The following is a 26,658-nucleotide window of genomic DNA, read 5'->3' on the forward strand; positions in this document are numbered from 1 at the left end:
AGTGATGGAGGCAGACATACCTCAACATATCTCTCTGCCTCAGATATGTGTCTGAGGCTGCCTTTGCTATACATTTATGGACATATTTTTAGCCGATTTTGAGCCCCCAAATCGCCTGTGCCCCTAGCGGGGGCCCACCTCACCACCCCCTAGCTATGGCCCTGAGAAGGCATTAAAATAAGGATTAATAACCAATTCCTATGCTTCTTTAATCTGCCTACTGGGTAGAGTTTTATAAACTCTGCTACTGGGGCTGTTTATGTGCTAGTCCCACGGTTTTAAAACAGGCACCAGTCATTTTCTCATTTGTTACTTAACCCAAACACACGAGTCTGTAGACGATTAAATATAACTGATATACCCTCTTACTAGTACCCATGAAATAAAGCTCAGAATTATTGTATGAGTAGGAGAATATCTGATGCTGGAAGCATGGTGGTGGTGGAGAAATGGGGTACTTAATTCTTTTCTTTCTAGCTATTTCCCTTCACTAAAATGCCACATATATTTCAGTTTTGAGAAAGAATGTTACATGGGGAGCCAATTTTGGGCAGAACAATCGCCAATGTGGAAATGACTATGCCCCTACTGAGTCTACCACTGACGCTTCCACTTCTGATTTCACTCTCCCAATGCTGCTTTTCAGTTAAAGAGAAGAAAGAAAATAAAAATGCGGAGGTGCCATTACGTACATGTGCATGAAGGCAGAAGTTGGTGACCACAAATACAGGGTTTACCTCTAACCGTGTGAAGGTTATTGGAAGCCAGGAAATTAAAACCTATATTGTCTCCAAAAGGAAACAATAAACCAATTGCAAGCCAGATCTTAGGCAGGTCTACTCAGGAGTCCAATGGTGTTGCAGCCTAAGTCACAACTATGAATCAAAGAATTGTGGAGTTGGAACGGATCCTGAGGAGCTAGTCCAATTGCCTGTGATGCATGAATCTCAACTAAATCATACATGACTGATGGCCATCCAACCTCTGCTAAAAAACCTCCAAGGAAGTGTGAGAACTTAACAAGAGATGGTCACATAAGAAAGTGATGTGCTGGAAATGTGTGTTCTATGGCAGTCTTCCCCAACCTGGTGCCCCCTAGATGCTTTTGGATTGCTACTCCCATCATTCCTGTCCTTTGTGGACATGCTGGATGAGCCAGGAGTTCAATAACACCTGGTGGGCAGCAGTCCAGGGACAGCAGCTCTATGCTTTTGAAAACAGCCCAATTAAATGTATCTTGCCTGACAGTGGAATTAAATAATGTTCATTTTGTATTCAGATGGTACAGCAACTCAATAAAATGACACAGTAACATCACAAACCATTCCTTTACAGTTGTGCCTGTTGTATTTCCTTCCTATGTTTATTTCTGCCCCTGAGACTCACTGATCTCAGTGAGACTTACTCTCTAGTAACACAGCAATCCTAGCATGCCTACTCAGAAGGTACCACCTTCCTCCCAGGTAAGTGGGTATAGGATGGGTGGGAAGGTGTTATGGAGTCGGGGTCAGAAATGATCTGGAGCCATCAGTTAATAGTAAGAGGTAAGTTTTTGAAACATCATGTTATTGAGGGGCAACACAATCATAGAGTTGAGATCAAGTGTGTGTAAATGTAAACTGCTGCACTTTTCCCCACAAAAAGAACAAGAACACTTAAGGGGGAAAATAAATCCCAACTGCTATGGAAATCTAGAATAGCTGCAGTTGCCTACAAAAGAGGTCATGGGGCAGAGTAGAAAGCTCAGTAGAAATACTAGCACAGTCCGTTGCAGCAGCAAAATAACTGATTATCAAAAAGTACTAAGAAAGGGACTGCAAATAGAACACTGAGCATCATTGGGCTTGTTTGGACACAGTTTAGGAGAAGAATGAGCCTAATCTCTCTCCAGTGTTGCTACTTCTTCTCTGGTGTGACCTTGAGGGCTTTGGAATCCTCTATTTTTTAAAATTAATCAGAGCATGCTATATTGTCTGAACCCAAATATTTGTTAATATAAACCTTGATTTGAAAAATCGACTTGTTTCAGCAAACCATAGTTAAGATTAAACACTGTTTAGGGTTCAGACATAACACAAAACTGCACTTAATATAAAATGGAAGTGGAAGCTTGGAACTGCTTCATCGTGGTTGCATTGGAGGAGAAGAGAAGCTGCAGCTTGTCCTATGGTTCAGCATTACATGTGAAACCCTCCCCCTATGTAGTCCTGAGCGGAAACTTCTATGAAGGTGCCAAAATTGGAGAGTGGAAGAAAATGATTGAAAAGAAGGGGGGATTGGGGGAACTCACCTTTCCTTTAGTAGTGGCTTCTTTCTTTCTTTCTTTCTTTCTTTCTTTCTTTCTTTCTTTCTTTCTTTCTTTCTTTCTTTCTTTCTTTCTTTCTTTCTTTCTTTCTTTCTCTTTCATTCTCACCATCTGTGTGTTCCTCTTCTGGCAGCCACTATTCCTTTCCAGATTTCCCCACACCCCACACCCTTATATTGTCATTCAATGGCCATCCTAGGAGGACAACGTGGTATACCAAGTCATTTTACTGGGGCTGACAGTCCCAGTTTTAGTCCAAAGCATCTGAAGGGCACCAGCTTAGGTTTGACTGGTCTACACTGGTCTGCTCTGACTGGCAGTGGTATTCCAAGGTCTTGTACATAATTCTCTCTGTTCCCTGCTTCCTCAGATCCTTTTTAACTGTGATGAAGCACCAGAAAGAGAACCCAGGGCTATAGCTGTATCAATAATGTGCTCTTACCATTGAGCTATGGCTCCTTTTATGTAAGCTCATGTAGATGTAGGATTATGAAATCCACAATGCAGTGTTCTGTTTAGGAAAGAAGATATGTATGCATGCATGAAGGGCCTCATCATAAAGTTAATAATAGTCTCCCCTGCCAAGTATTATTGGGGACCCAGCAGCAGCTGATATTCAAATTCACAGTTGGAAATGCAAACACAATTTCTCTTTGCAGGTTTCACATATGACTGCTTTACCCAAAATGTGTCTAATTGCTCAAGAGAAGGTGGGACTAATGTTATTAGACACTTCAAGGGGCACCTCTGTGACTAAATGTTGCAAAAGGAGTGCTACTGTTCAGAGTTCCAGCCAATTAATGCCCCGTTCCAGGACATTCCATTCCTTTCTCCCTGATTTTCCATTCCACTCCCAAAAGGATATTCTCCCTTCTATGTCGCTCTGTGTTCTGTGGCCACTGACCATGCTGAGTCCTCACTAGACTATTTTGGGACTCTCCTTGGCCCCCCGCCCAATTTTGTGGCATTTCTGCAAATCTTGGGGTTCCTTCGAGCCAACTCATGTGCATGATAGTGCCATTTTGGCTACATAATTATTAGCACTCAGATAATGAGTTTGCTGTTAGTAGTATATATGATAGCTGAAAAAGGAGCTTGTGTGTGTGTGTGTGTGTGTGTGTGTGTGTGTGTGTGTGTTGTGGACTTGATTGCTAGTTATTAAGAACCAAGGACAGAGGTAGTTATCTTCATCATACCCTTTTTAAGGGTATCTGGCTGTCATGGTTGGAAAATGAATTATAGATTAGATAAACCTTTGGTCTGATCCAACAAGGCAATTTATAAATTATGTTCTTACGAGCAACATTTTTAAAAGAGAAAACTTTGTTATAAGTAACATTTAACTCTAAAAATGTGTGAGGGCAAACTGGGGTGCAAAATCCCCTTTCTTTATTAAAAGAACCTTGTAAAGAGATGCAAAAAATCCCACCAACCTAGTGACATTATTTTCCTCAGGATTTTCAGTTCTTTCTTCCAATGAAACTGACACTCTTGTCAACAAAATAAAATTGTCAGCTAATTGTCACCAGCCCCAAACCCCCTGAACTTTTTGGAGATGTTTACCAGCTAGAAATGCATTGATTTACGATGTGCCAATCTGATGCTCATTTCAGATTGTTCCCAGAGATACTGTTTTCATTTCATGCTCTCTTTTAGTTGTTGTTGTTTTGGGTTTTTTTGCCTCTTTCTATCAAGTGAAGCTATAGCATCCTTTATCTTTTGGAGATCAGCAATTTCAATACTTGGTTGCATTGTAATTTCCTGCAGTGCAACTTTCCTTTGAGCAGAGAGAGCAGGACAGAATGGATCCTTGCTTTTGTGTGTGTGAGAGATGACAGAATCCAGAAAACAGATTCAGAAACAACCAGGCAAACCTCTCCACTTTCAGTGACCAGTATCTAGTGGATGGATAAGATTTTCCTAAATGACTCTGTGCTACAGTGCTTCCAAATGATTTGAGTGGACAACATGTAAACAAATCCATCTTAAGATACTTCAAGGACATGGCGCTATAGAAACCTGCCTTGGTCTATTCCCCTTACTCTGGCTCTTTTATTGATCATTGTGTGACCCAACTAATTCAGTTCAAAGGTTCTAGGACAAAACGATTCATTTACTCTAGTGGAAGTGGGAAGAGCTTAGAAAAACAGCTGCACAGTCATTGACAATGACTTTCTGGTGCGATTGCACACCCAGAAACGAAACAAACTCTTTAGCGGCTATACAAGTCACCATTCCTTACGGGAAATTTCAACGGGCATATAATTCTTTGGGTTGGGGTTCTTTTTCATTTAAGTTCACTGAAAATCATTGTTGGCTGCAATTAAAAAGTATCTGGTGACCGTATGCCTTCCCATATGCTTATATTATAAAGTGTTGGTGAAAGCTAAGAGTCAGCTCCAGAACCTTTCCAGGGAGCTTAGTGGTAAATCATTTGCTCTGTCTGCAGAAATTTCCAGGTTCATTTCCCAGCATTTCCAGATAGGGCTGGGAGGGGAGCGGGGAACATCCGTGTCTGAAACCATAGACAGTCGCTGCCAATCAGTGTAGACAATGCTGAGATAGATGGGAAGACTCAGTATAAGGTAGCTTCCTGTGTTCTTGTTTTTAGTGACAAAGCACCCCCCCCCCTTAACCCTGAAGTGATAGCTAAGAAAGGAGTACCTCTGCAGAGCACTTTTTCCTAACTGCTTAGTAACAGCCACCTTTAAAGATCACCTGCAATTAGGAGTGGGGTCTTTCAAAGCAGATAGCGTGGCTTATATCCAGCCTTTGTGCTCCATCATTTTGGAACTGAAGTGCTGCCTTTTATGGATTCCCCCACTCCAAACAATCCAAACCCCGTTCGAGCCTTTGTGGTTGGGCGAAATAAAAGGGCTAATTGTAACCTCCAGGCAAATGCGCCCACACACCGACACTCCGCTGCTCTGAAACACCAGGGCGGTCCGATTTACCTGTCTGTGAAATGGTAGCAACAAAAGTTCAAGGAAAAAGGAGAGGAGGGAGAGAATAAAAGACGGAGCGTTCGAGTACATTTCGCTTCAAGGCGCCCAAGCGATGCCTTCCCCCGCCCCTCCCCCCGCCCCTGCTGACCCGAGGTGGGCAAAGGCGACGTGGAGTTTCAGGGGCTTTTCGGGCAGATGCATTCAAGCGACCCGAAGCCTTTTTCAGCGGGGAAGCAGCTGCCCACGGCCGTCCTCTGCCTACAGAGCTATCTGGGGAGGCTTTCCGAGTCTCCCAGCGCAGGTACGCGAGCTGAACAGGCGAAGCCCGACGTGGCGCGCCTGCAGGTGGCGACAAATGCCCTTGAAGCTCAGCGCTGTCCAGGGTGCTGAAATGCTGGCGCTCGCCAGCCGGCGCCGAAACGGACTTCGTCGCCTCTGCTGCCGCGAGGAAGGCGGGGAGCGGAGCAGGGATGCCCATTCGCCGCCGCCGCCGCCGCCTTCCTTGCAAAGCGCCGGATTCCAGCTAGGGAACGAGATGGCTGGGGGGGGGGAGGGAAGGGGGATCCCTTCCCTACGGTTCTCGCAAGCCTCGCCAGTCATCCTCCGCTGATTCAGCGGAGCTGCTTCCCCGGGCAAAGCGCTCCAGTGGAAACGAAGCGAAATGAGAGACGGGGAGCTCAGTTCAGCGGTTCTCGCTGCTTTCCCTCGTCAAGCCCCCGCCAGTTCCTCCGGGTCGCCTCCGGCCAAGACGAAGCTCAGTCTCCATTGCATCCTGCCTCTTTGGCACTCCTGGCTGGGTAGACGTGAGGGCGCACCTACAGGGACTGGGTTTTCAAGGGGAGGGGGCTGACGCGCGGCGAAGAAGTCCCAGCAACACCACTATAACTTTTGCTCTTTTTTAACGATTCTCGCCTGCTGTTGGAGGGTTGCGATGGGGGGCGGGGAGCAGGAGGCGGTTTGCGTTGCGTGTAGGGGGTTCCCCTTCCTTTAGAGAATCTATCTGGTCTAGTTTCTGACATGTGTATGGATCATGTGTGAATGTGTGTTGGGGGGGGGGAGGAGAGAATGTGTCCTATCGGTCCTATCCTTACTCCCCTACGGCTGCTAAGGCACCCAATGAATGCTGCCCCAGATTCCATTGACGAAAAGGACCATCAGCCCAGAGTCCCATGTCATCCGGCGAGAAGCACCCACTAACACACACGAGGTGTCTATGTGGGGGCGTTGTGTGTGTGTGTGTGTGTGTGTGTGGAGGGGGGGGCGGAGAAGTGAAAGGGAGGGACCGAGGGGAGGAGGAGGGAGGAAATAAACCCAAGAGGAGGAGAATTGGGGGGAGGGGGGCAACAAAATGCTGAAGGCGAGAGATCTCAGCAGTCCTTGGCAATGGAGAAGTGAAAAGAAGAAGGAGGGAAAGGAGGAGAGGAGAGGAGCCGGGGGCAGACCCAAAGGCTGAAAGAGGAGCAAAGAAGCCGACGGGGTGACAAGGAGAAGACGAAGGGGAGGGCTGGCAGCAGGCAGCGAGGACTACAAAAAGTGTGTGTGTGTGTGTGGACGGGGGAAGAGCGGCTGCAGAAAGAGAGCAGCAGCAGCAGCAGCAGCGAGGGCTAGAGAAGCGGAGCAGAAGCGAGGGAGAAGGCGGGAGAGGGAAGACAAGGGAGGAAGAAGAGAAGAAGTGGGGCAGAGAGAAAAGGGATATAAATTTATAAATAAATGGGAGCCAGGCAGAAGGAAATAAATAAATAAATGAGACAAAGAAGTCGAGGAGGGAGCCCAAGAGGCAGCGGCAGGAAGAGGAGCAGCAGAGAGAGAGAGAGAGAGAGAGAGAGAGAGAGGACGGCGAGAGCGACGGGAGGCTGCGAGAAGCCAAGCTCAGTGAGTGAGTGACGGGGGGATGTGGCAGGGAGGATAAGAAGCGGCGGGCAAGAGCCAGAGAGAAGCAGAGAGACTTTGAGAAGGAAGGGCGAGGAAGAGGAAGCAGGAGAGCCAGCCCAGCAGCAAGTGGGGGCCGCCGGAGGGTTGAGCAGCGGCGGCGGCGGCGGCGGGAGGGGGCAGTGGCAGCAGCAGCAGCAACAGCAAGGAAGCTCGAGAGGAGGTGCTGGGCACTGCTCCCGGGAATGCCTAGCCGAGGAGGAACAGGAGGAGGAACAGGAGGTGCAGCCGGTGTGTCGGGACTGGCGCTAGCCCGAGGCGCTGCCTGGCTTTAGCCCGCCGAGGGGCGCGTGAGTCCCGCCAGACGCCGCCGCCTCTCTCTGCCCGTCCCGTCGGGGGGCCATGGTGCTGCTGACCCTCTGGAAGCACTGCTGCCCACCGCCGCTGCCGCTGCCGCCGCCGCCGGAGTGAAGGCGCTGCCTCCTCGGCCCCCCTCGCTCCCCGCTCCTCCCTCCGGCCCCCTTCCGCCATGGAGATGCCCAACAGCACGACGGCGGCCAACGGCAGCCAGCCGACTAGCCCGGCGCCCGCGGCCACCCTGGGTTACCAGCTGTGCACGTCGGTGGTGCTGGGCGCGCTGATCTTGTTCGCCGTGGTGGGCAACGCGTGTGTCATCGCCGCCATCGCCCTGGAGCGCACCTTGCAGACTGTGGCGAACTACCTGATCGGCTCGCTGGCCGTCACGGACCTGATGGTGTCGGTGCTCGTGCTGCCCATGGCCGCCCTGTACCAGGTGCTGGGCAAGTGGACGCTGGGCCAGGTGACCTGCGACATCTTCAACTCCCTCGACGTGCTGTGCTGCACCTCGTCCATTCTGCACCTGTGCGCCATCGCCCTGGACCGCTACTGGGCCATCACGGACCCCATTGACTACGTCAACAAGCGGACGCCCCGTCGGGCCGCCGTCCTCATCAGCCTGACGTGGCTGATCGGCTTCCTCATCTCCATCCCGCCCATGCTGGGCTGGCGGACCCCAGAGGACAGGGCCGACCCCAACGCCTGCACCATCAGCAAGGACCCCGGCTACACCATCTACTCCACCTTCGGCGCCTTCTACATCCCGCTGCTGCTCATGCTGGTCCTCTACGGGCGCATCTTCAAGGCGGCGCGCTTCAGGATCCGCAAGACCGTCAAGAAAGCCGACAAGAAGCAGCAGCAGCACGAGGACTCTGAGAAGGTGGCTGACACCTGCCTGTCGGCCTCGCCGTCCAGCGGGGAGCCCAAGCGGAGCAACGGGGGTCCCCAGCAGCAGGCCAAAAGCTGGAAAAGCACCGTCGAGCCCAAAGCGCCTGAGGGCCCGTGCGTCAATGGGGCCCTCCGGCTGGGAGAGGACGGCCCGGTGGCTGCCTTGGAAATCCTCGAGGTCAACCCGTCCAACTCTACCAAGAGCCACCTGCCCCTGCCCAACCACCATCACCATCACCACCACCATCACCACCACCACCACGCCCCTCCCCAAGGCAGCTCGGGAGCGGCCACGCCGTCGACGGAGCGCAAGAACGAGCCCAAGAACGCAGAGGCCAAGCGCAAGATGGCCCTGGCCCGGGAGAGGAAGACGGTCAAGACTCTGGGCATCATCATGGGCACCTTCATCCTGTGCTGGCTGCCCTTCTTCATCGTGGCGCTGGTCTTGCCCTTGTGCGGCTCGGGCTGCTACATGCCGGACTGGCTGGGCGCCGTCATCAACTGGCTAGGCTACTCCAACTCGCTCCTCAACCCGGTCATCTATGCCTACTTCAACAAAGATTTCCAAAGTGCTTTTAAGAAGATCATCAAGTGCAAGTTTTGCACGCAGTGACTGGAGCGCAGGGAGGGACTGCACACACACACAGAGACACGCTTTTTGAGGGTGAAGTGGGGGGCTGGGAGAGGGGTAGGGTAGGCACTGGGTGTGTGGGTCTTATCCTCCACCTCACCTCTTCATGAACTCCCCTCCCCCCAGGCACCTCCTTCTACCATGGATGCTTTGCAGACATCTGATGCCCTGTAATGCCGTCGGGGCTGGGCCATCCCACCTCTGCTGCGCCATTTTCATTGGGCACTGATGGCTCTTTTATTTTCGGGAGAGGAGGGCGGGGAGCGTCGCCTGGATCCCCCCCCCCCTTTCCCCATTTGGGACGCTCGAATGGAGGCTGCCCTGTGCCTTGGGTCCCAATACAGACCGGGGCCCAAAGCCAACTGCTCTCGCCCAGCAGTGTTGCTCATCCGGCGCCCTCGGGGGTCCCTTTTCTGAACTCCTGCTTCAACACCGCGAGGCGGCTCAGGAAGGTAGGAGCGTCCCAGGGAAGCCTGACAGTCTCGTTTGTTGTTGCTCCCGGCCTCGACTCCTTCTCAGAGTTTCCTCCTTACTCCAAACTGTGCATAGAAACAATCCGATCTAGGGGAGCTGATCTAGGATTTTGAGGGTGTGTGTTTGCGTGTGGGGGTGGTAGGATGGGCTGCAGACCAGGAGACTAACCAACCGACCAACAAACAAACAGGGTATCTGCCCGAATTGAAACCACACAATAAAACCATCCTATGCATAACAACGTAAATCTCGTCTGGTTTCTCTCCTTCGCTCGCTCCCCACACGCCCCCCCCAAAAACCCCCTCGGATTTATTTATTTTTATTATTTTAAAGAAGCTAAAAAACTTCTTTGCTTCTTTTAAGGCCGAGTAAGTACGAACTCTGAAAGGGAGCGAAGCAACCAAGCCAACTGGAGCGGCTTCCAGGTGGTCGCTGGCTTGGGCAAAGTGCATTTCGGTGGGGTGGGAAAGGAGGGAGGGAGCCAAGCGGATCCGCAACCCTGTAAGTGACTTGCTAACTGATCGGTCTGTACCATGTATTGTAGAGAGCGCTCTCCTGCTTCTATGTTGTCAGCCATTTCTATGTCCAGGACTCCCGCGAAAGGGCAAGCCGATCCCACGCTACGCATGTTTACTCGGAAGTAAGTCCTACCGAGCTCAATGCTCCCAAGGAAGCCCGCGGTCCTTGGCACACTTGGGTGGGAGGAGAACGGAGAGAAGAGCCATTGGCTGAGGCGAGATTTACTTCAAAGTAAAAACGTTCATCGGATCGGGCCGCCGTTAAGGCTTGAAGGCTGAAATGGTGGGAAACACACCTCTTATGAAAGATTTAGCAGACGAGGAGATAGCTTTAATCGGTGTTTAAAGCGCTAGAGGCAAGCTTCCGGGCCACACTGAACTTCCTGCAGCAGACAAACCGATGCGGTAGGGTTAGCTTGATATTTACATAGCTTTCGGTTGAGTTCAGCTAGATTTTACTCAGAGCAGATCCGCTGAAATGAATGTTTGGGGTGCCCGTTATTTTCGGTGGGTTTACTCTGAGTAGAACTAGCATAGAATTCAACCCTTTATCAGGACAAATAAGTAGTGAAATGCTTAATGCAGGCAGCGTTCATTAGATCAAAAATCCTTGATAAGGATGCAAATTAGAAAAAGTTGTTCCAGGGACAAAACAGCTTCTGGTGTCCTTTGGAAGCAGAACAAAGACAGATCTGCATCACTGGAGTCTCCCACAATGCTTGAAAAAGTGAAAATAAAGAAGGCAGTCCTAGCAATTATAAATTATTAGCAAATGCTTGCAACATTTGGTCCAGATAAATACATGGTCTCAGTTGAGTATTGCTCTTTCTTGTTTGGGATTAACACGTGAGACTTGGAACTCTTAATATTGCATCAATAGATGAACGTGATGCCCTTAACTTACCCTGCTGGCTTCAAGCCTCTAGACACTTACTCCCAAGTAGACACATTGTCTGCAGAGTAGGTGAATGAGTGATCTGTAAGCCCAGGGAGTGAGCAAAGAAGTTAAAACATTGCTCAAGAGATAGCAAAAGTCCATAAATCAAATGAAATGTGTAATATAATGCCATTACATATTATTTAAATGTCCCATCAGAGAAACGTGGCCACAGACTGAGTTTATCTGCATGCATGTCTGCATATAAAAAAGCCCTCATGTCTAATAAACTTTGCTGAAAGTTACAATGCAGCTACTGACTGCAGTTCACAAGCCCAAGGATGTGGCTTGTGGATTGCAGACTGTAGAAAACTGTCACTCTGCTTTTTTATTTTATTTGAAAAGAGCATTTTAAAGTACCACTAAAGATTAGTAGGTGTAAAGGGCATATGTTAGCAGAGGCAGCAAGAGGTCTCCTAACTCCTCCCACAATGACTTTGACTCATATTGAATCCTTTATTTTAATCATCTCAGTTCTCTTGCTGAAGATTAATGAAGAGAGGCAAGTTTTACTTCCAAAGTTCTGTGCATTCCATCATTGATATGAATGGAACTTGTGCCAGAGCATGGGAAGTGCTCTCAAATCCTTCAGAGGAGTTTGCACAAAGGTATGTCTGGCGTCTTGTGCATCACACAGCTGTAAAAATAGCCATGCAGCTGTAAATAAATAAAATGACAGCTTAAACTCATGAGCAACCATGTTAGAGTGCCCAGTGCTTCAGTCCCTTCAGCACATGACTGGAAAATGCATTGAGTTGCTTCCAGGGAATGAGATTTTCTGACAAGTCATGGACTGTAGAACATAATGGGCACCAGCTGCAACAAGCCTAAGCACATACACAAAGAAGTAATGGGCATTTCTATGTAAAACTTGCTTCCATGGGAAAGCTTTTGGAATACTTCTTATGAAGACATAATAGACCTAGGGAAAAAAGTCTTGTCGGAATTCATTAGCAGCACAGATTTTTAAAGGTTGAATTCATAAGGAGACTAGATTTGTGTTGGTTCAGTTACTGGGCTTCACCAAGAAAAACACACATGGATAACTACACAGCAGATATCTCCCTGAAGGGTAACTCCAGAAGACTAAGTTATAATAGAAACAAAATGTGAGTCATTTATTGTGAAGGACTCAGATATATTCTCTGAAAGCTATGCTTCTGTTACAGGGATCCAATATCCAATTTCCACTGCTCTCCAACTGGTAGGATCCCAATAGTGCATCCATTGATATTTTTATTATTGTGTAGAATGTGGCAGCGTCAATGTTGCAGGCACATATTGGAGAGTGTCTGTGACATTATCAGTCACAAGTGGTACAACTCTTCCACATGGCTGCTTCAATTTCATGTACGTACAAGAAGTCCAATTTAGCAAATTATAATTACCATTAATCTTCCAGTTAGAGATGGGAAATATGCAGCCCTCCAGATATTGTTGGACTTTAACGCCCATCAGTTTCAGCCAGTGTGGACAATGGTCAGGGATAAAGAGAGTTGGAGTCTGAAAGCCTTTGGAGGGCTGCAGGTTCCCCATACTTGCTTTATATGTGCAGCATAGCAATATTTGTGTAGCTCTTAAAAAAATAATTCACTCCCAGAATTTCTCAGGCCTGAAGCCTACATCCGTATTTTTTAATATATAAAAAAGCAGCAATATTGTTGTTCCCCTAGAGCAAGATTATTATTTGCAGCAAAGCTACTTCAATCTTGACCCAATATCAAGCTATTACTTTTGAGTTAGTCCTTGCTGAACAAATTAACACAGGCTAAAATCCATATCTAGAATACAGTTTGACTGCTAATTATTTAAGTCTAAAATCCTAAAAACACTTACTAGGGAGTAAGTCTCACTGAACACAGTGGGACTTCCTTCCAAGTCAACATGCAGAAGAATGCACTTTTCCTTATGGGACTAAAAGTAACACCAAAGGCATATCAATGGGACATAATTTCAAGTGAAGTCTATCCATGTTTTAAGCATATTTATACAGAACTGAGTTCACTGAAATCTTATGGGGGCATGCTACTATGAAAGTGGATTGTTACTACCTAAGAATCATATTTGCATGTAAGGTTTTAATAGCTATGGGTTGATGTACACATTACATCTTTATTGTATAGAGACAATTCCCAGGTAGTTAACAAAAGTGTTCTCCATCATTTCAAGGGTGCTTTTGCAGCCAGTGTGCTGATTGGGCAGTTGATACACTTTACAGCAAAAGGATATTTAGTTGTAGTGGATCTTGCACAATTTTGCAATTCTTTTTCTTCTTCTTTGGCGATCACTCGTAGCCGAGTAAGATTGTCTTCCATAAACACAGTTTTAACAATGAGTCCGTAAGTGACTGTGGAGGCCAATTCTGGATCCACATGTCCTTCCACAGTGGGGACATTGGTTTCCGGGCAGGAGTTGATCACGGTGTGAATGAGCTAATGCTATATTTATACTAAATGCCCATATAATTGGAGTTAGAAGCAAAGGTTGTGATTCAGGACCACTTATTCTTTTTATTCATTCATTCATTTAATAATAATAATAATAATAATAATAATAATAATAATAATAATAATAATAAATGTGCACCCCACCCCTGAAACTATTCCATTGTAACTATCCAACCTCCCAAAATTTCAACATCTCTTGCGATGGTTTGACCCCTTTCCATTTTAACAGTACAAATTCTACAATTACCTTCCATATCTCCTCAAAATCATTTCTCCTGCAAATGGGACCGCTTATTTTTGAGCATGGCAGCTGAAGTCACTTTGAAGGCTCAGTGACAGTACCAGTTCAAGATACTTCTGCAAGGGCCAATACTTGAAAAAGAAGCCAATTCTCTCCTTCATCTATAACCTGCCTTCTCCGTGGTGCCACCTGAAGCAGGTTACTTCACCCTGTTGCATAGCAGGGGCCGGACTTGCTATGTGAATACCTTGACATTGCTCCAGAGCAACTGGCATGTAGGGTTTAGTCTTTTACATAAGTTACTTTGAAAAGATTTATACCCCACCATCTCCCAGGCCTCACGGTGCCTCACAGCAGCTTTACCTATATGCATGTCCTGCCTCCGTGGGACTCAAAGCTTTAGGCGCTTAAACAAACAAGTAACTAAAGGAAGCCAAAACAATGAAAAGCCCCCTTTTATGGCAGGGTTGGGGAAACCATTGCCAGCCCAAGGGCTGCACTGTCTTCTGGGCAACACTTTGGGTACCACATGCTGGTGATGGATGAGGCCAAAGGCAAAGGTTGGCAGGGCAACATATGTGAATTTTACATATGTACAGTAGGCTGGTTTCTATGCACAGCAAGACAGACGCATTATCCAAATTCAAGGATACATTTATTCGAGACAGAAACACTAAATGCTGGGTGTGACCTGGGGAGAAGGATGGTGGTGAGAGCTTGAGAGCCAGATGGAGATGCCTGGAGGACCACATTTCCCCTCCCCACCATCCCGAGGTTCCTGATCCCTGTTTTAGAAAAATCCACACACAAAAAGGAGTTAATGTAAACCAGTTAGCAAGCAGCAAGTCCCATTCAATTTCCTGGAAACTTACAAATAAACAGAAGTCGAGTCATGTTGCATTTCATGTTGCATTTCATTCCAACCCTTTCCTGCTGTTTCTTGCCCCCCCCCAATTTCCCCAGCCCCTCCTATTACACATAGTTTACCTGACTGGCTTGCCCCTTTCAATGTAATCCTGACCTAAACGAAATCCATTGACATCAGCAGTGTCAATAGCATGGATAGAATTAACCCAAGTCCCATGAAAACCCATTTTGAAAATGAATTTTGTTTTCTTGGCTTCAAGCCCAAGCACTCTGGCTTGGAAAGATGTTCTATAGAAATCCACCGGACCTGTTTCCAAATATATGTGTTTACAATCCAGGTACAGATCTCTCAGGTGCTGTTAAAATGTCAACCTTGTTATCTCGAGCCTGAAAACAATTTGTATGAAAAGAGAGATGTATGTGTTTGGGGTCAGTTTTCCAGCACTTAAAAGTTACCACAAAGAAGACAGAGAACACTGAGGGATGTGTATGGTGAGATATTTTAACATGCTGTAGTATAAACAAATGTTAGGTGTTAGGACTCACTTCCTGACTGCAAGATCAGTTGGGCAATAATACAAGTTATTGAGAGTCTTCTACTCTGGAATGATCCTTAACCTGGATGGGTTAAGGAAGGCATGTGTTGTCTTAAGGGAGATGGGTTTAGAGTAGATGATCCTTGAGGTCCTTTCCAGAATCAGAACTCGTAGGGAGGTGACAGAATGCCCATTTTGCACAGCACCCCCTATCTTCATACAGGGTATGGATTGTGATCTAGTCTAACGTTCCCAACTCCTGGTTTGACAGGGATGCTAATTTTGCACTATGAAATAGTCTGAAACCTTTGTGAAGTTCATCTACGATCTCATGCTTGAGCCAAAGACAGAGAAAGAGGTGATTGTCCTGCTTAGTTTGATACAGTATGTGCTACCTAGCGATAAAGGGAATGTTTATTCTGTGATTCATGTGAATGTATATGTCCACTCATGAACTGATGCTACTACATACTGTGTTCGATGACGTTGATAATTTTAATATGTTCTATAAATAGTCTAATTTTCTGATTAAAATGGACTGCATTTTCTCAATTAAAGTGATCTTTGATCTCACTTTCCCCTCTTTCTTTGATCGACACGTTCTTGAATTTCCGCTCTTTGAAAATGAAGTTGAGGTCTCCACAACATTGCAAAAGGCGAACACACAAGAATTAACAAGTGTTGCTGATATAGCCAAATTAAAGCAACAGACACAACTTGTACACAGGGATGCAGGAAATTTGTTAGCCATACATATATAAACAACATTTCAGGGGACTTTACAAATTAATTCATTAGCTCTGTGTTACTGGTGGGTGATATTTGTTGAAACAAAAAGTTCCCTATGCATGAGTAGTGATGATGATGATGATGATTTGAAAAATATGCATCATTTATCTGTGTAGGTGTGGAACTGTTTGCATCTGCAAATTTGTTGGTTCCTACTTTCCCTTCCTTCCTGTAACTCAGTGACAGACAGCATGGTTTGCATGCAGTGGGTCCCAGGTTTAATCACTGGCATCTCCAGCTAAAACTGGGAAAAGACTTGCATTTGAAATCATGAAGAGTTACTGTATGTTAGTGTAGTCAGTAGTGAGCTCAGCACAAGGCAGTTTCCTATGTTCCTTTCCCTTTCCTGGTATAAAGCACTAGATACTTTCTAAATGTAGTTATGTCAGCTTATAATGCCGGATTAGAGCTGGATTTATTTTAGTGGAAGATTAAATGGGATAACAAATGGGTTGTATTTCTTGTTTCACCTAACTATCACATGGTCAGAAGCTGGAGGTGATCTAGTGAAGCACAGGGTGCTCAGAGCTGCTTGTTATTTCACACACTGAGAGGACCTAGACCTGGCTATGTATGAGTGTCACCCTACTGGAATAGACAGGTCATTGCCATAAAGCTGTTCTTATACTATATTCTGATTTTCCTGCCCAGTTTAATGAGAACTTGAGGATCACAGGGGAAGGACTAGTGCCAAATCTAGTCCAAGGCTGGATGCATCTAGATAGTAGCACTAGTGGAAGCCACAATGGGATTCCCCTCTCCTCATCCGTGCCCCCTAATTCACACTAGGAGGTCAGGAGAATCCCCAGAACAGGGCAAGAGTGGAAGAGAGGTGATATCATTTCATCAGGCTAGTAGAGATGCTAGTGCTGGTGGAGTGATCTCCTCAGCACTACTTCAAATTCCACCTCAGGTCACATCTTGGAACACGCACTGTCCTCTGGAGGAAGCTACAGATGATGTTGTTTCTGCAGAGATGTTGTAGGCTAGAACTAGAATATGGTAGGATCTGTCTCTCTGGAGGAGCTGGCTGGTTATTTAAAGGGCTCTTGCCTTGTTTTGTAGGGACGCAGGTGGCGCTGTGGGTTAAACCACAGAGCCTAGGACTTGCAGATGAGAAGGGTGGAAGTTCGAATCCCCATGACGGGGTGAGCTCCCGTTGTTCGGTCCCAACTCCTGCCAACCTAGCAGTTCAAAAGCACATCAAAGTGCAAGTAGATAAATAGGTACCGCTCCGGCAGGAAGGTAAACGGCGTTTCCGTGCGCTGCTCTGGTTTGTCAGAAGTGGATTAGTCATGCTGGCCACATGACCTGGAAGCTGTATGCCGGCTCCCTTGGCTAATAAAGCGAGATGAGCGCCGCAACCCCAGAGTCGGTCACGACTGTACCTAATGGTCAGGGGTCCCTTTACCTTTACTGTTACCTTTACCTTGTTTTGTATCCTTTGCCTTTTGCAGGGCTGGGGAGACAGAAGCAATTCATGGGACTCATTCTCTGAGTTAGAGGGTGTTGGCAGGGCTGTGCCCTCTGACATGCTCATGGCTGTCTTCTCAAAGAAGGCATCTGAACCTTGTCATCATCAGAGTCCTCTGCCATACGCTGCAAGTTCCCTGTGTTGTGGGTCATGATGGTTGCCTCTCTTTCTTATTACTCCTTTCAGGGAGATGTATCACAAAATGGAAGGAATGGTCAGTCTAGATCTCTTTTATATGCACCACTAGTGTGGAATATGTGGTCTTCTACATGGTGCTAGACTACAACCACCATGATCCCTGACCACTGGCCATGCTTGTTGGGGCTGACATAATCCACCAACCCTTGGAGGGCCACAGATTAGAACCCATACCCTGATATAGGTATGCACAATCTCTTTCATTTCGTTTTTTTAGTCAATTAATTTTCTTTTGCAACAGTTTTATGAGTGTTCCACTTTGGCTGGGCAATCAAAGAGCTTTGAAGCAAACAGAAAGCTACATGCATGGCTTCTGCTCTTAATGGACGATCTGGAAGAGGCTATATTAGTCATCAGTGGACTATGCCTTCAGAGAAATTATGCCTTTAGAGAAATATAACTCGTAAATCATACTTCTATTTCAACCACGTGTCTGCCTGACATAATTTGCCATTTTAAGTGGAAGTTGAATTATGGGTTGTGGGTGATCAGTAGGACCATATTTACATTATAGACATGGACGATTTTTCACACCACTTTGACTGTCAAGGTTTCCCTAAAAGAATCTGGGAATTGTACCTTGGTGGAGTGTTGACAAATCTGCTTCCCCTCACAGAACTACAGGCCTAGACTTCCCTGGAGAGGGAGAATGACAGTTAAACAAATATATCTATCGTAGAGAAGTCATTTGACTCAGCTTTCTTTCAGCGGAACTGATTTGAGAAGCAGATTCACATCCTTGGCATCAGTTTTATTTCCCACAGCCACATATTTGTAATAATTTGGATGCAGGCAACCCACTGATGATTCACATAATCAAACTAATCACCACTGGATTGTTTTGAATAGTTTTACGCACAAACATTGTGCCATGGAAGCTGAAGGGATGTTTCCCTTGGAAAACATGGTTGTGGGAATGTATCCTGAGTCCTCCAGTTTACTATGGTAATTTCCTTTTTCATGGAGAGGTGGAGATTGCTTGCATGGTTCTATTATTGTTAATTAAATTTGTTAGATGCTTTACTTTGCCCAAGGTAACCCAAAGTGACTTACAACCAAGCAGAGAGGGTTGCAGAGATGCACCAGATTCCATGTTTAAGCATGAACGTGAGAGGGAATCTTTTTATGAGGGATGTTGTTTCAAGTATATTGGAGTGCTTTAGAAATCAGTCTGAATACATACAAAAGCCAGTAGTGTGGAGTGCTCCTGTTCAGGGTGATAGTCCAAGGAAACTCCACTCCATTCCTCCCCATTCCATCTCCCTCTGGTTTTCCATCCCTTCCCCAACCACCAGTCAACATTTCACAAAAATGATCACGCTCAGCTCTCAGTGGGCTCTTTTTTGGGTTCTTTCCTTACATTTTCTTAAAAAAGAAAAGGGCTTCTGCAAATTTTGGGTCTTCTCGATCCTGCTGATGTCTCTCTCTTGTCTCTAAGTGGTGCAGTTTTGGCTATGTATGTAACGACATTTAAGCACTGGATATAAAGTGCTTTATATCCTGACTTTAGCACAGTTATAGAGGAGCATAAGAGTTCAACGGATATTACCGAGTGTAGTAATAAGCAGAGGGTTGTGGTTCTCTGTGGGAATGTTTCCCTAGCCCAAGGTGAGCTCGGATGCCCCTGAAAACACCACCCATCAAACAACAGGGAACCACAGAAAAAAATCCACTGTTGCTTTACAATTCTATTAAGCTCATAATATTAGGTTAGAACTGGATTCATCTTCCTTGATTGGAAACCTGTTTCCAAAGTGATAGTTCAAATGAAGCTTTCTGTTTTTTGACTGCTATCAAAGTAGTTCATTTTAGGTACTCAGGAGTCCTCTTGGTGGATCTGTGTGTCTAGCAAACAGGTGCAGCGTTCAGAGAACCTTGATAGCTCCAGCGAGTTACAGATGCCAGCTCTCCCTGCAAAAACCTCACACAGAGCTCATTAAGGAAATTAAGTCTGATGCTGATTCTGTGTCTTCTCTCTAAGTTGGCAGTTCCTGCTGTACAGGCAGGCTTAAGTTTGTTGATACTTTACTGCTGAATATCGTTGCAACAGGGTACCATAAAGAGCTGGCACTAGCAGACAGCTGATGCTACCAGATGGAATATTTCTACAGAGGAAATACGTAGTACTGCTAGGGTAACTCAGCAATGGCCATTGCGAGCATAATTAAAGAACCCGCCTAGAATTGCTGTGGGAGAGGAACAAGAAAAATAAGGCGGCAGTAAAATAAATGAAGGCATTTTAAAGCTGCCTAATGGGTTTTATAAAAAGAGAGAGGAAAAAAATCCTGTTTTCACTTGCCCACCTTCGTTGGACTTACCTTTAAAGGGAACTAGTTTTCATTAGCAAAAAAATGAAACTTCATATGAAAAAGCAGGGGTGTGATATATACTTATTCTCCACCTAATCTGAACATGTATCTGGTCAGTGACCTTCAATAGCAGATTGGAGAGATGAAAAAAATAAACCATCCATGTAGTTATGCATGCCCAGTGGAGTTCAGGAAACTAGGAACATGCCATATCAAGCCAGGCCATTAGTTCATCTAGCCTGATGTTGTCGACACTGGCTGGCAGTGGCTTTCTTTCTTTTTTGCAAGGATCCACCCAGCCTCACCTGGAGACGATGGGAGACACTTGGGACCTTCTGCATGCAAAAGAGATGCCCCCAAACTGAGCCATAGCACTTCCCTCTAGCTTGGGGCTTATACTTCGCAAATAGCATTCCTTTCTACAGAGATGCTCAAGGTAATTTGTCCAGCACTTTAATGTGAACAGACCAGAGCCACACTTTCTAGATCAACATATAGATTGGAATACAACCATCCTTTGTTTTTCACTCTTCTCCAGATTATGCAATACTGAATGTACTAAAATGTGTACACAAATGCATATTTGGGGGCAAAATGTGCAGAATACAATGCAAAATTTGTGTGGGAAAACTTTACAATTTTCGTAATAATAGATGGGGACATGCAGCTGTTGCAAATACTGCTGCGGTAACAGTGTTGATAATAAAAAATAGAATTACTGATGCTTTGGGTTCCCCTTTTAAAACTGGAATAGGTAATTTGGAATGTCAAAATCCAGGGAGAAACTCCAAGGAGAATTTTGGAAGGATCCCCACTTACTGGTTTAATCCAGTTTTGAATATTTGCTTTCTCTATTATTGACTCTTGCCCAGTGGCAATAGAGTGTGGCTTTTAAAAAATAGGTGTCCTGTGGGCAGCTAATTGCCATTGTTAAAGCTCACATAGGGCTAAGCCCCAGCACTTGTTTTCTCTCAGTTCATTTGCTCTGATAAGGAATTAATGTTGAGAAATTGCACTTGTCTGTAGCAGCTTTCATAGTACCCTGGTCCGACTTTCTAATCGCATTATGGACTTGTTCTTGTAGAGAAGAATATTAAATCAATATTTTGAGTAGCAGGTATGCACAAATGTGAATGCTTTCTTTAAGTCTTAAGAAGAATGTTAGCACAGGCAATGATGAAAGAGAAAATCTAAATGGACAGCAAAATAATTTTTGCTCCTTGCTGTGGGGAATAGGTCCTGCAGTCATTTAAGGGCGGAGAAACTGCATTACCAGAGGTACTGTATATGAACTTCCCTTGAAGACTGCTAGAATCCTTCTTTTGATATTAATGGAGGTTGGTAAAAGTTTCCCTGAAAATGCAATATCTATAGAGAAGATTATGCTTATTTATTTTGTTACTGTAATATACAGGCAGAGAGGTGAGTGCAGAAGTCAGCATTCTGGGGTTTTTTGGTCACATTTTCTTCAGAGTAGACTCACTGAAATGAACAGCCTAAGTTAGTCCTGGCCATTAATTTCAGTGGGTTTACTAGAAGCAAACACTAGTTGAATACAAACTGGCAAGTCAAAAGTTTAACCTTTGGAAAGTAAAAATCTAGTTCTTAAGTTTCCAGCTGTTTTTGGACTAAAGTTCCCATAATACCAGATCACTGGCCCTGCTAGCTAGGGATGATGGGAGTTGTAGTCCAAAAACAGCTGGAGACCCAAGTCTGGGAAGCACTGATCTAAGGGAAGGATTGGAACCTGGTTGATGAAGATGGGGCTTCATCCCCTTCAGTAGCTGAAGGTGAATGAATTAGGTCAAATAGGTAATTCTGATGGTGTAGTGGGGTCTGGGTTTGCATGTAACGCTAAATTATGTTTAACATTAACCAAGGTTTATAAACCCACTGCAAGCCTTGGCTGACAAGAATCCTTTAACTATAGTTAAGCTGCTGGGCTGGGTTAACACTTAAAGGAGAACTATGGTTCAATATCATGGTTTAGCATTGCTACTGTACTGCACAACATTATTTACTGTTACCTGTGCAGATCCCTATTTATGCAATGTGTGGCTTTGAAAATAACCCCTGTGCCTTTGTAGACTTGCATGGCACAGAGGCACACTTCTCTTCAGTACAGGGCTAGGAAAAGCTGCATCTTCTGGTTTCTTTATATTTTCAAACAGCTTTCAAAGGCACAAAAGCGATGAAAGGTTTTGATGAATAGTTTGGAACTGTATGTTTGCTGACTCAGTATCTGTGTTAAATACCAGGGGCTCCAAAATGGGCCATAAGTGTAAGCAAGTGTACAATGATGAACACTGGGACAAAAGGCCCTGTCTTTACATACACACCAATGGGCTCAGTACTGGCAATGACTGCCTTGGAAAGAGACCTTGGGGTCATGGCAGGTCACTCAGTGAAAATGTGAACCCAGTGTGCAGCAGGTGTGAAAAAGGCAAATTCAGTGTTGGGGATAATTAAGAAAGGGATTGACAATAAAAACTGCCAATATCGCAATGCTGCCCATTATATGTATCTATGTATCTATGCATGCAAAAAGGCCTGCATGCCACACGTCAAAAAGGATATTTGTAGAACTGGAAATGTTTTAGAAAAGGACATCAAAAATGATCAAGGGGTTGGAGCAATGCTCCTATGAGGAAAGGTTGCGACATTAGAGATAAGGAAAGTGAGGGAGGACATGAAGTTAAGCATGAGGTGGACAAAGTGGATAGTCCACTGACCCTAAAAGTTGGAAGATTTAAGACAGATAAAAGAAAGTACTTCTTCATGTATCACATAATTAAACTGTTCAGCTTACTTCCGCAGGAGACAGTGATAGCTACAAACTGGGATAGTTTAAAACATCTTTCAACAAATTAATGGAGGACAGGACTATCAGTGACTATGAGACAGAATGGCTATGTTGTTCCTTCATTGGCTGGGATACAGGTGGCCCTGTGGTCTAAATCACTGAGTTTGCTGATCAGAAGGTCAGCAGTTCAAATCTGTGTGACAGGGTGAGCTTCCATTGCTCTGTCCCAGGTTCTGCCAACCTAGCAGCTCGAAAGCATACCAGTGCAAGTAGATAAGTAGGTACCGCTGTGACGGGAAGGTCAACGGTGTTTCCATGTGCTCTGGCACCCGTTATGGTCCTCCATGCTCCAGTAGCGGTTTAGCCATGTTGGCCACATGACCTGGAAAGTTGTCTGTGGACAAACGCCGGCTCCCTCGGCCTGAAGTGAGATGAGCACCGCACCCCATAGTCGCCTTTGACAGGACTTAACCACCCAGGGGTCCTTTACCTTTACCGTTGTTCCTCCATTACTGGAGGCATTGTGGATCTGAATGCCAATTGCTGGGAATTACAAGTGGAGGCTGTGCTGTAATACTCAGGTCCTGCTTGTGGGCTTCCCATAGGTTGGCCACTTTTTTTATACAGGATGCTGGACTGATGGACCATTGGTCTGGTGTCCTTCCTGTGTCCTTACCACAAATGGATTGATTACTAGCTGAAAACAACAATGATAATTATAATGATAGAACAACAACAGTAGCAATGATTCCTTCCGTGTTCTTCCACTCCCCGCCCACAGAAACCTTCAAGATAAAAAATACATGCAATACATTCCTAAAATACAAGACAATAATCAAATTGCCAACAGACAAAAACATATATAAAACAATTACCTAGAAACCTGACAGCCTTAATCCTAATAGATATTGTAAATGAGAAGCCTGTTGAAACAACAGTGTCCTCAGTTTCTGTCAAAACACAATCAAGGAAGACAACACTGACTTTGACAAAAAATGGAACGTTCCATTGTGTTGGTGATGGCTGGGATCTGCTTTAGCGCTCTCAGAATTTTTTTAAACACAGCGACGGCTGTGAATTCCAGAGATTATTGAATGGTTGCTTTGCAGGAGAGATCCTGGTTTACAGCAGAATAGGAAGCCTCTATTCTGGCTTGCCATTTGTATTATGTCTGTGCTGCACACATATATCCAGCAAGATGATTTAGAATACATTAAGGGCACTGTGTCACCTTCATAGTGCTGAACAACATGTATTTCATCTGCTCTGTGGCTTATAGTACCCATTCACCAAGTCATTTCCCTTCTACAAGCAGCTCTGGTTTAATATATATTTAGTGATAGCAATGCTTGTGCAGAAATCAGCAACAATATGCCCATTATGTGACTAGACAGCCAATGTGATGTAGTGGTTAGAGTGCTGGACTAGGACCTGGGAGACCAGGATTCAAATCACTCCTCAGTCATAAAGCTTATTTGGTGACCTTGGTCACAGTCCAACCTACTTCCCAGGGTTTCTATGAGGATACAAATGGGAAGGAGGAGAGACACATGTGTCACCTTGAGAATGGTGGGATATAAATGCACTAATAAATGTGCAGAATTGATCAAAGTGCTGCTAGATCTTAAGCCAGTTCAGCATCCAGATGGGGATCCAGTCTGGGCCTCTGTAGTGTACCAGCCTCAAGCTGTTGTTGTTTAGTCATTTTGTCGTGTCCGACTCTTCGTGACCCCCTGGACCAGAGCATGCCAGGCACTCCTGTCTTCCACTGCCTTCCATAGTTTGGTTAAACACATTTTAGTAGCTTCGAGAACACTGTCCAAACATCTCGTCCTCTGTCGTCCCCTTCTCCTTGTGCCCTCCATCTTTTCCAACATCAGGGTCTTTTCTAGGGAGTCTTCTCTTCTCATGAGGTGGCCAAAATATTGGAGCCTCAGCTTCAGGATCTGTCCTTCCCGTGAGCACTCAGGGTTGATTTCCTTCAGAATGGATAGGTTTGATCTTCTTGCAGTCCATGGGACTCTCAAGAGTCTCCTCCAGCACCATAATTCAAAAGCATCAATTCTTCAGCGATCAGCCTTCTTTATGGTCTCACTTCCATACATCACTACTAGCCTCAAGCTAGCATAGCATAAGTTAAGGCAAAAACTGCCTCCCCCTTCTGCCCTGGCAAAAGGCAGGGCCCAAAATGCAGTAGTGGAGATGCTGCTCCATTCAACACAGTTTCCCCTTGACTAGGAGCTTTAATTGCTCTCTAAACAAGTTTGTACTAGCCATCTCCCCCAGGAAAACATTGTTCACAAATCCCTCTCAAATGTTCCCTTTTCCTACATATTGGGGGATTGGCAATTTACCAGCAAAGCCCTGCTTAAATGTCTGTTTTTAGACTGGCTGTGAGATGTCGCTCTGCATATTTACATCCTTTGTCACGTTTGCTCAGCTTACGTTAAAGAAGAAAGTATAGCGACCTAATTAAAAGAACACCATAAAGACCATGCAAGGTAGTAGGAATATTTGGGGGGGGGGGAAGGTCTGGGAAAGGCTGGAGTTATGGAGACATTTACTTATATAGGTTAGGTGTTGTAAGCAGTGCTTTTTTTCTAAGAAAAAATGTTTAGGGGTACTCTCATTTTCCTACTCATATTGAAATGCTGCCCCTCAATGAGGCCAAAATGTTTAGGGATATGCATACCCCTGCATCCCCCCAGAAAATAGCACTGGTTGTAAGATAATTTAAACAAATACATGAGCAAGGGGCATTATACCTGATGAGAGTATTTGTCCACCTAGTCTCATAGTATCTACCCCAGGTGTAATCAATGTGATGCTCTCCAGATATTGTTTGACTACAATTCCCATCATCACTGGCCATGCTGTCTTGAACTTATGGGAGTTTTAGCCCAAGAACATTTGTAGAGCAACATATTGGCTATCCCCAGGCTACCCCAACTGGCAGTGGGTCTCCAGTATCTCAGCTTAAAGCCATATCGAAACTCCATCACTTGCACTGAAACATATGGCCCCTTTGTGTGTTTTTAAAACCTTTGGTTTGGGGGAAGAGAGAAGAGATTCTAAAAAGCATTCATGGGGAAGTTTAATTGGGGAACCTTAATTAGGGTTTTCTCAAGCTACAGAGGTCCAGAGGGCTGCATTTCACCCACAGTTCCGAGGTTCCCAATCCATGTCTTACAATATGTTGGCCAAGGCATACAGAATTGCTGTGGGAGGACAATGGGGCACTGTGCACAGATACTGGGTCCCATTCTGGTTTGCCGGGTAAAGTGAAGACTTTGACTTTATTTGCCTCTTTTGTCAATATCATCTTTTAAAATATACCATCTTTCCATAGATGCTTGAGGAGGTTTACATCAAATGGATGAAAACATTACAATTAAAAGAAACATAGACAGTTAGCCTACACTCTGGCCAGCAGTTAAATGTAAATTAATACATAAGGCAACATGTAGGTATCAACATATTACAACAGAAAACCCCTTAAAGCAACTAATTGAAACATAATCTATCATGAATGAATTTACTAGATCATAGCAATATTTTTTTTAAAAAATGACTGAAAAGCATAATTGATGAATAAACAAATAATAAGCAAAGTCTTCCAGCAGGTCAAGAAATAACCAATTAGTATGAATCATAACGCGTCTGCCATTTTCAGTGGCAGCTCCATTTTTCTTCTAAGATGCAGATCTGCCCTTAGCAGAGATAGCTGTGACTGTTCTATGACTATGTGAATGTAATTGGAAATGTATGGTATCTGTCAACTACCAGCTCAGTATTTTGCTGTACTGCATAGACCTAGGTTAGACATATGGTGATCAGCATGAAAGATGCAGAAAATGCTTCTTTCCCCTTGCAATCCTGCGCTTCCGAGACAGATAAAAGATATGTCTTAAGCTAAGAATATTAATGTTCAAGAACACACCAAGATAAACCATTGGGGATGCTTTTGTATTGAAGCCACTTTGCTTGCAATAGAAGGGATGGGGAACCTGTGTCTCTCCACCTGGTGCTGGTTTACAGTTCTCATCTTCTTTGACCATTGGATGGGCTGG

The 26,658-nt window shown here is 45.2% G+C and overlaps 1 protein-coding gene across 4 annotated transcripts in view; it reads left to right on the forward strand.

Annotated features, from left to right (window-relative positions):
• Window positions 1-5,593: 5,593 nt before the first annotated feature.
• Window positions 5,594-26,658, forward strand: part of HTR1A (5-hydroxytryptamine receptor 1A) — a 47,078-nt gene continuing 26,013 nt past the window's right edge. For all 4 annotated transcript variants that reach the window (XM_083465424.1, XM_083465426.1, XM_083465425.1 and 1 more), the window contains exon 1: window positions 5,594-9,447. In XM_083465424.1, coding sequence (XP_083321550.1) covers window positions 7,649-8,977 — 1,329 coding nt within the window. In that variant the 5' untranslated portion in view covers window positions 5,594-7,648 and the 3' untranslated portion in view covers window positions 8,978-9,447. The remainder of the gene's footprint in view (window positions 9,448-26,658) is intronic.

This window comes from Podarcis liolepis (assembly GCF_965112155.1).
Source record: "Podarcis liolepis genome assembly, chromosome: 11".
NCBI lineage: Eukaryota > Metazoa > Chordata > Lepidosauria > Squamata > Lacertidae > Podarcis > Podarcis liolepis.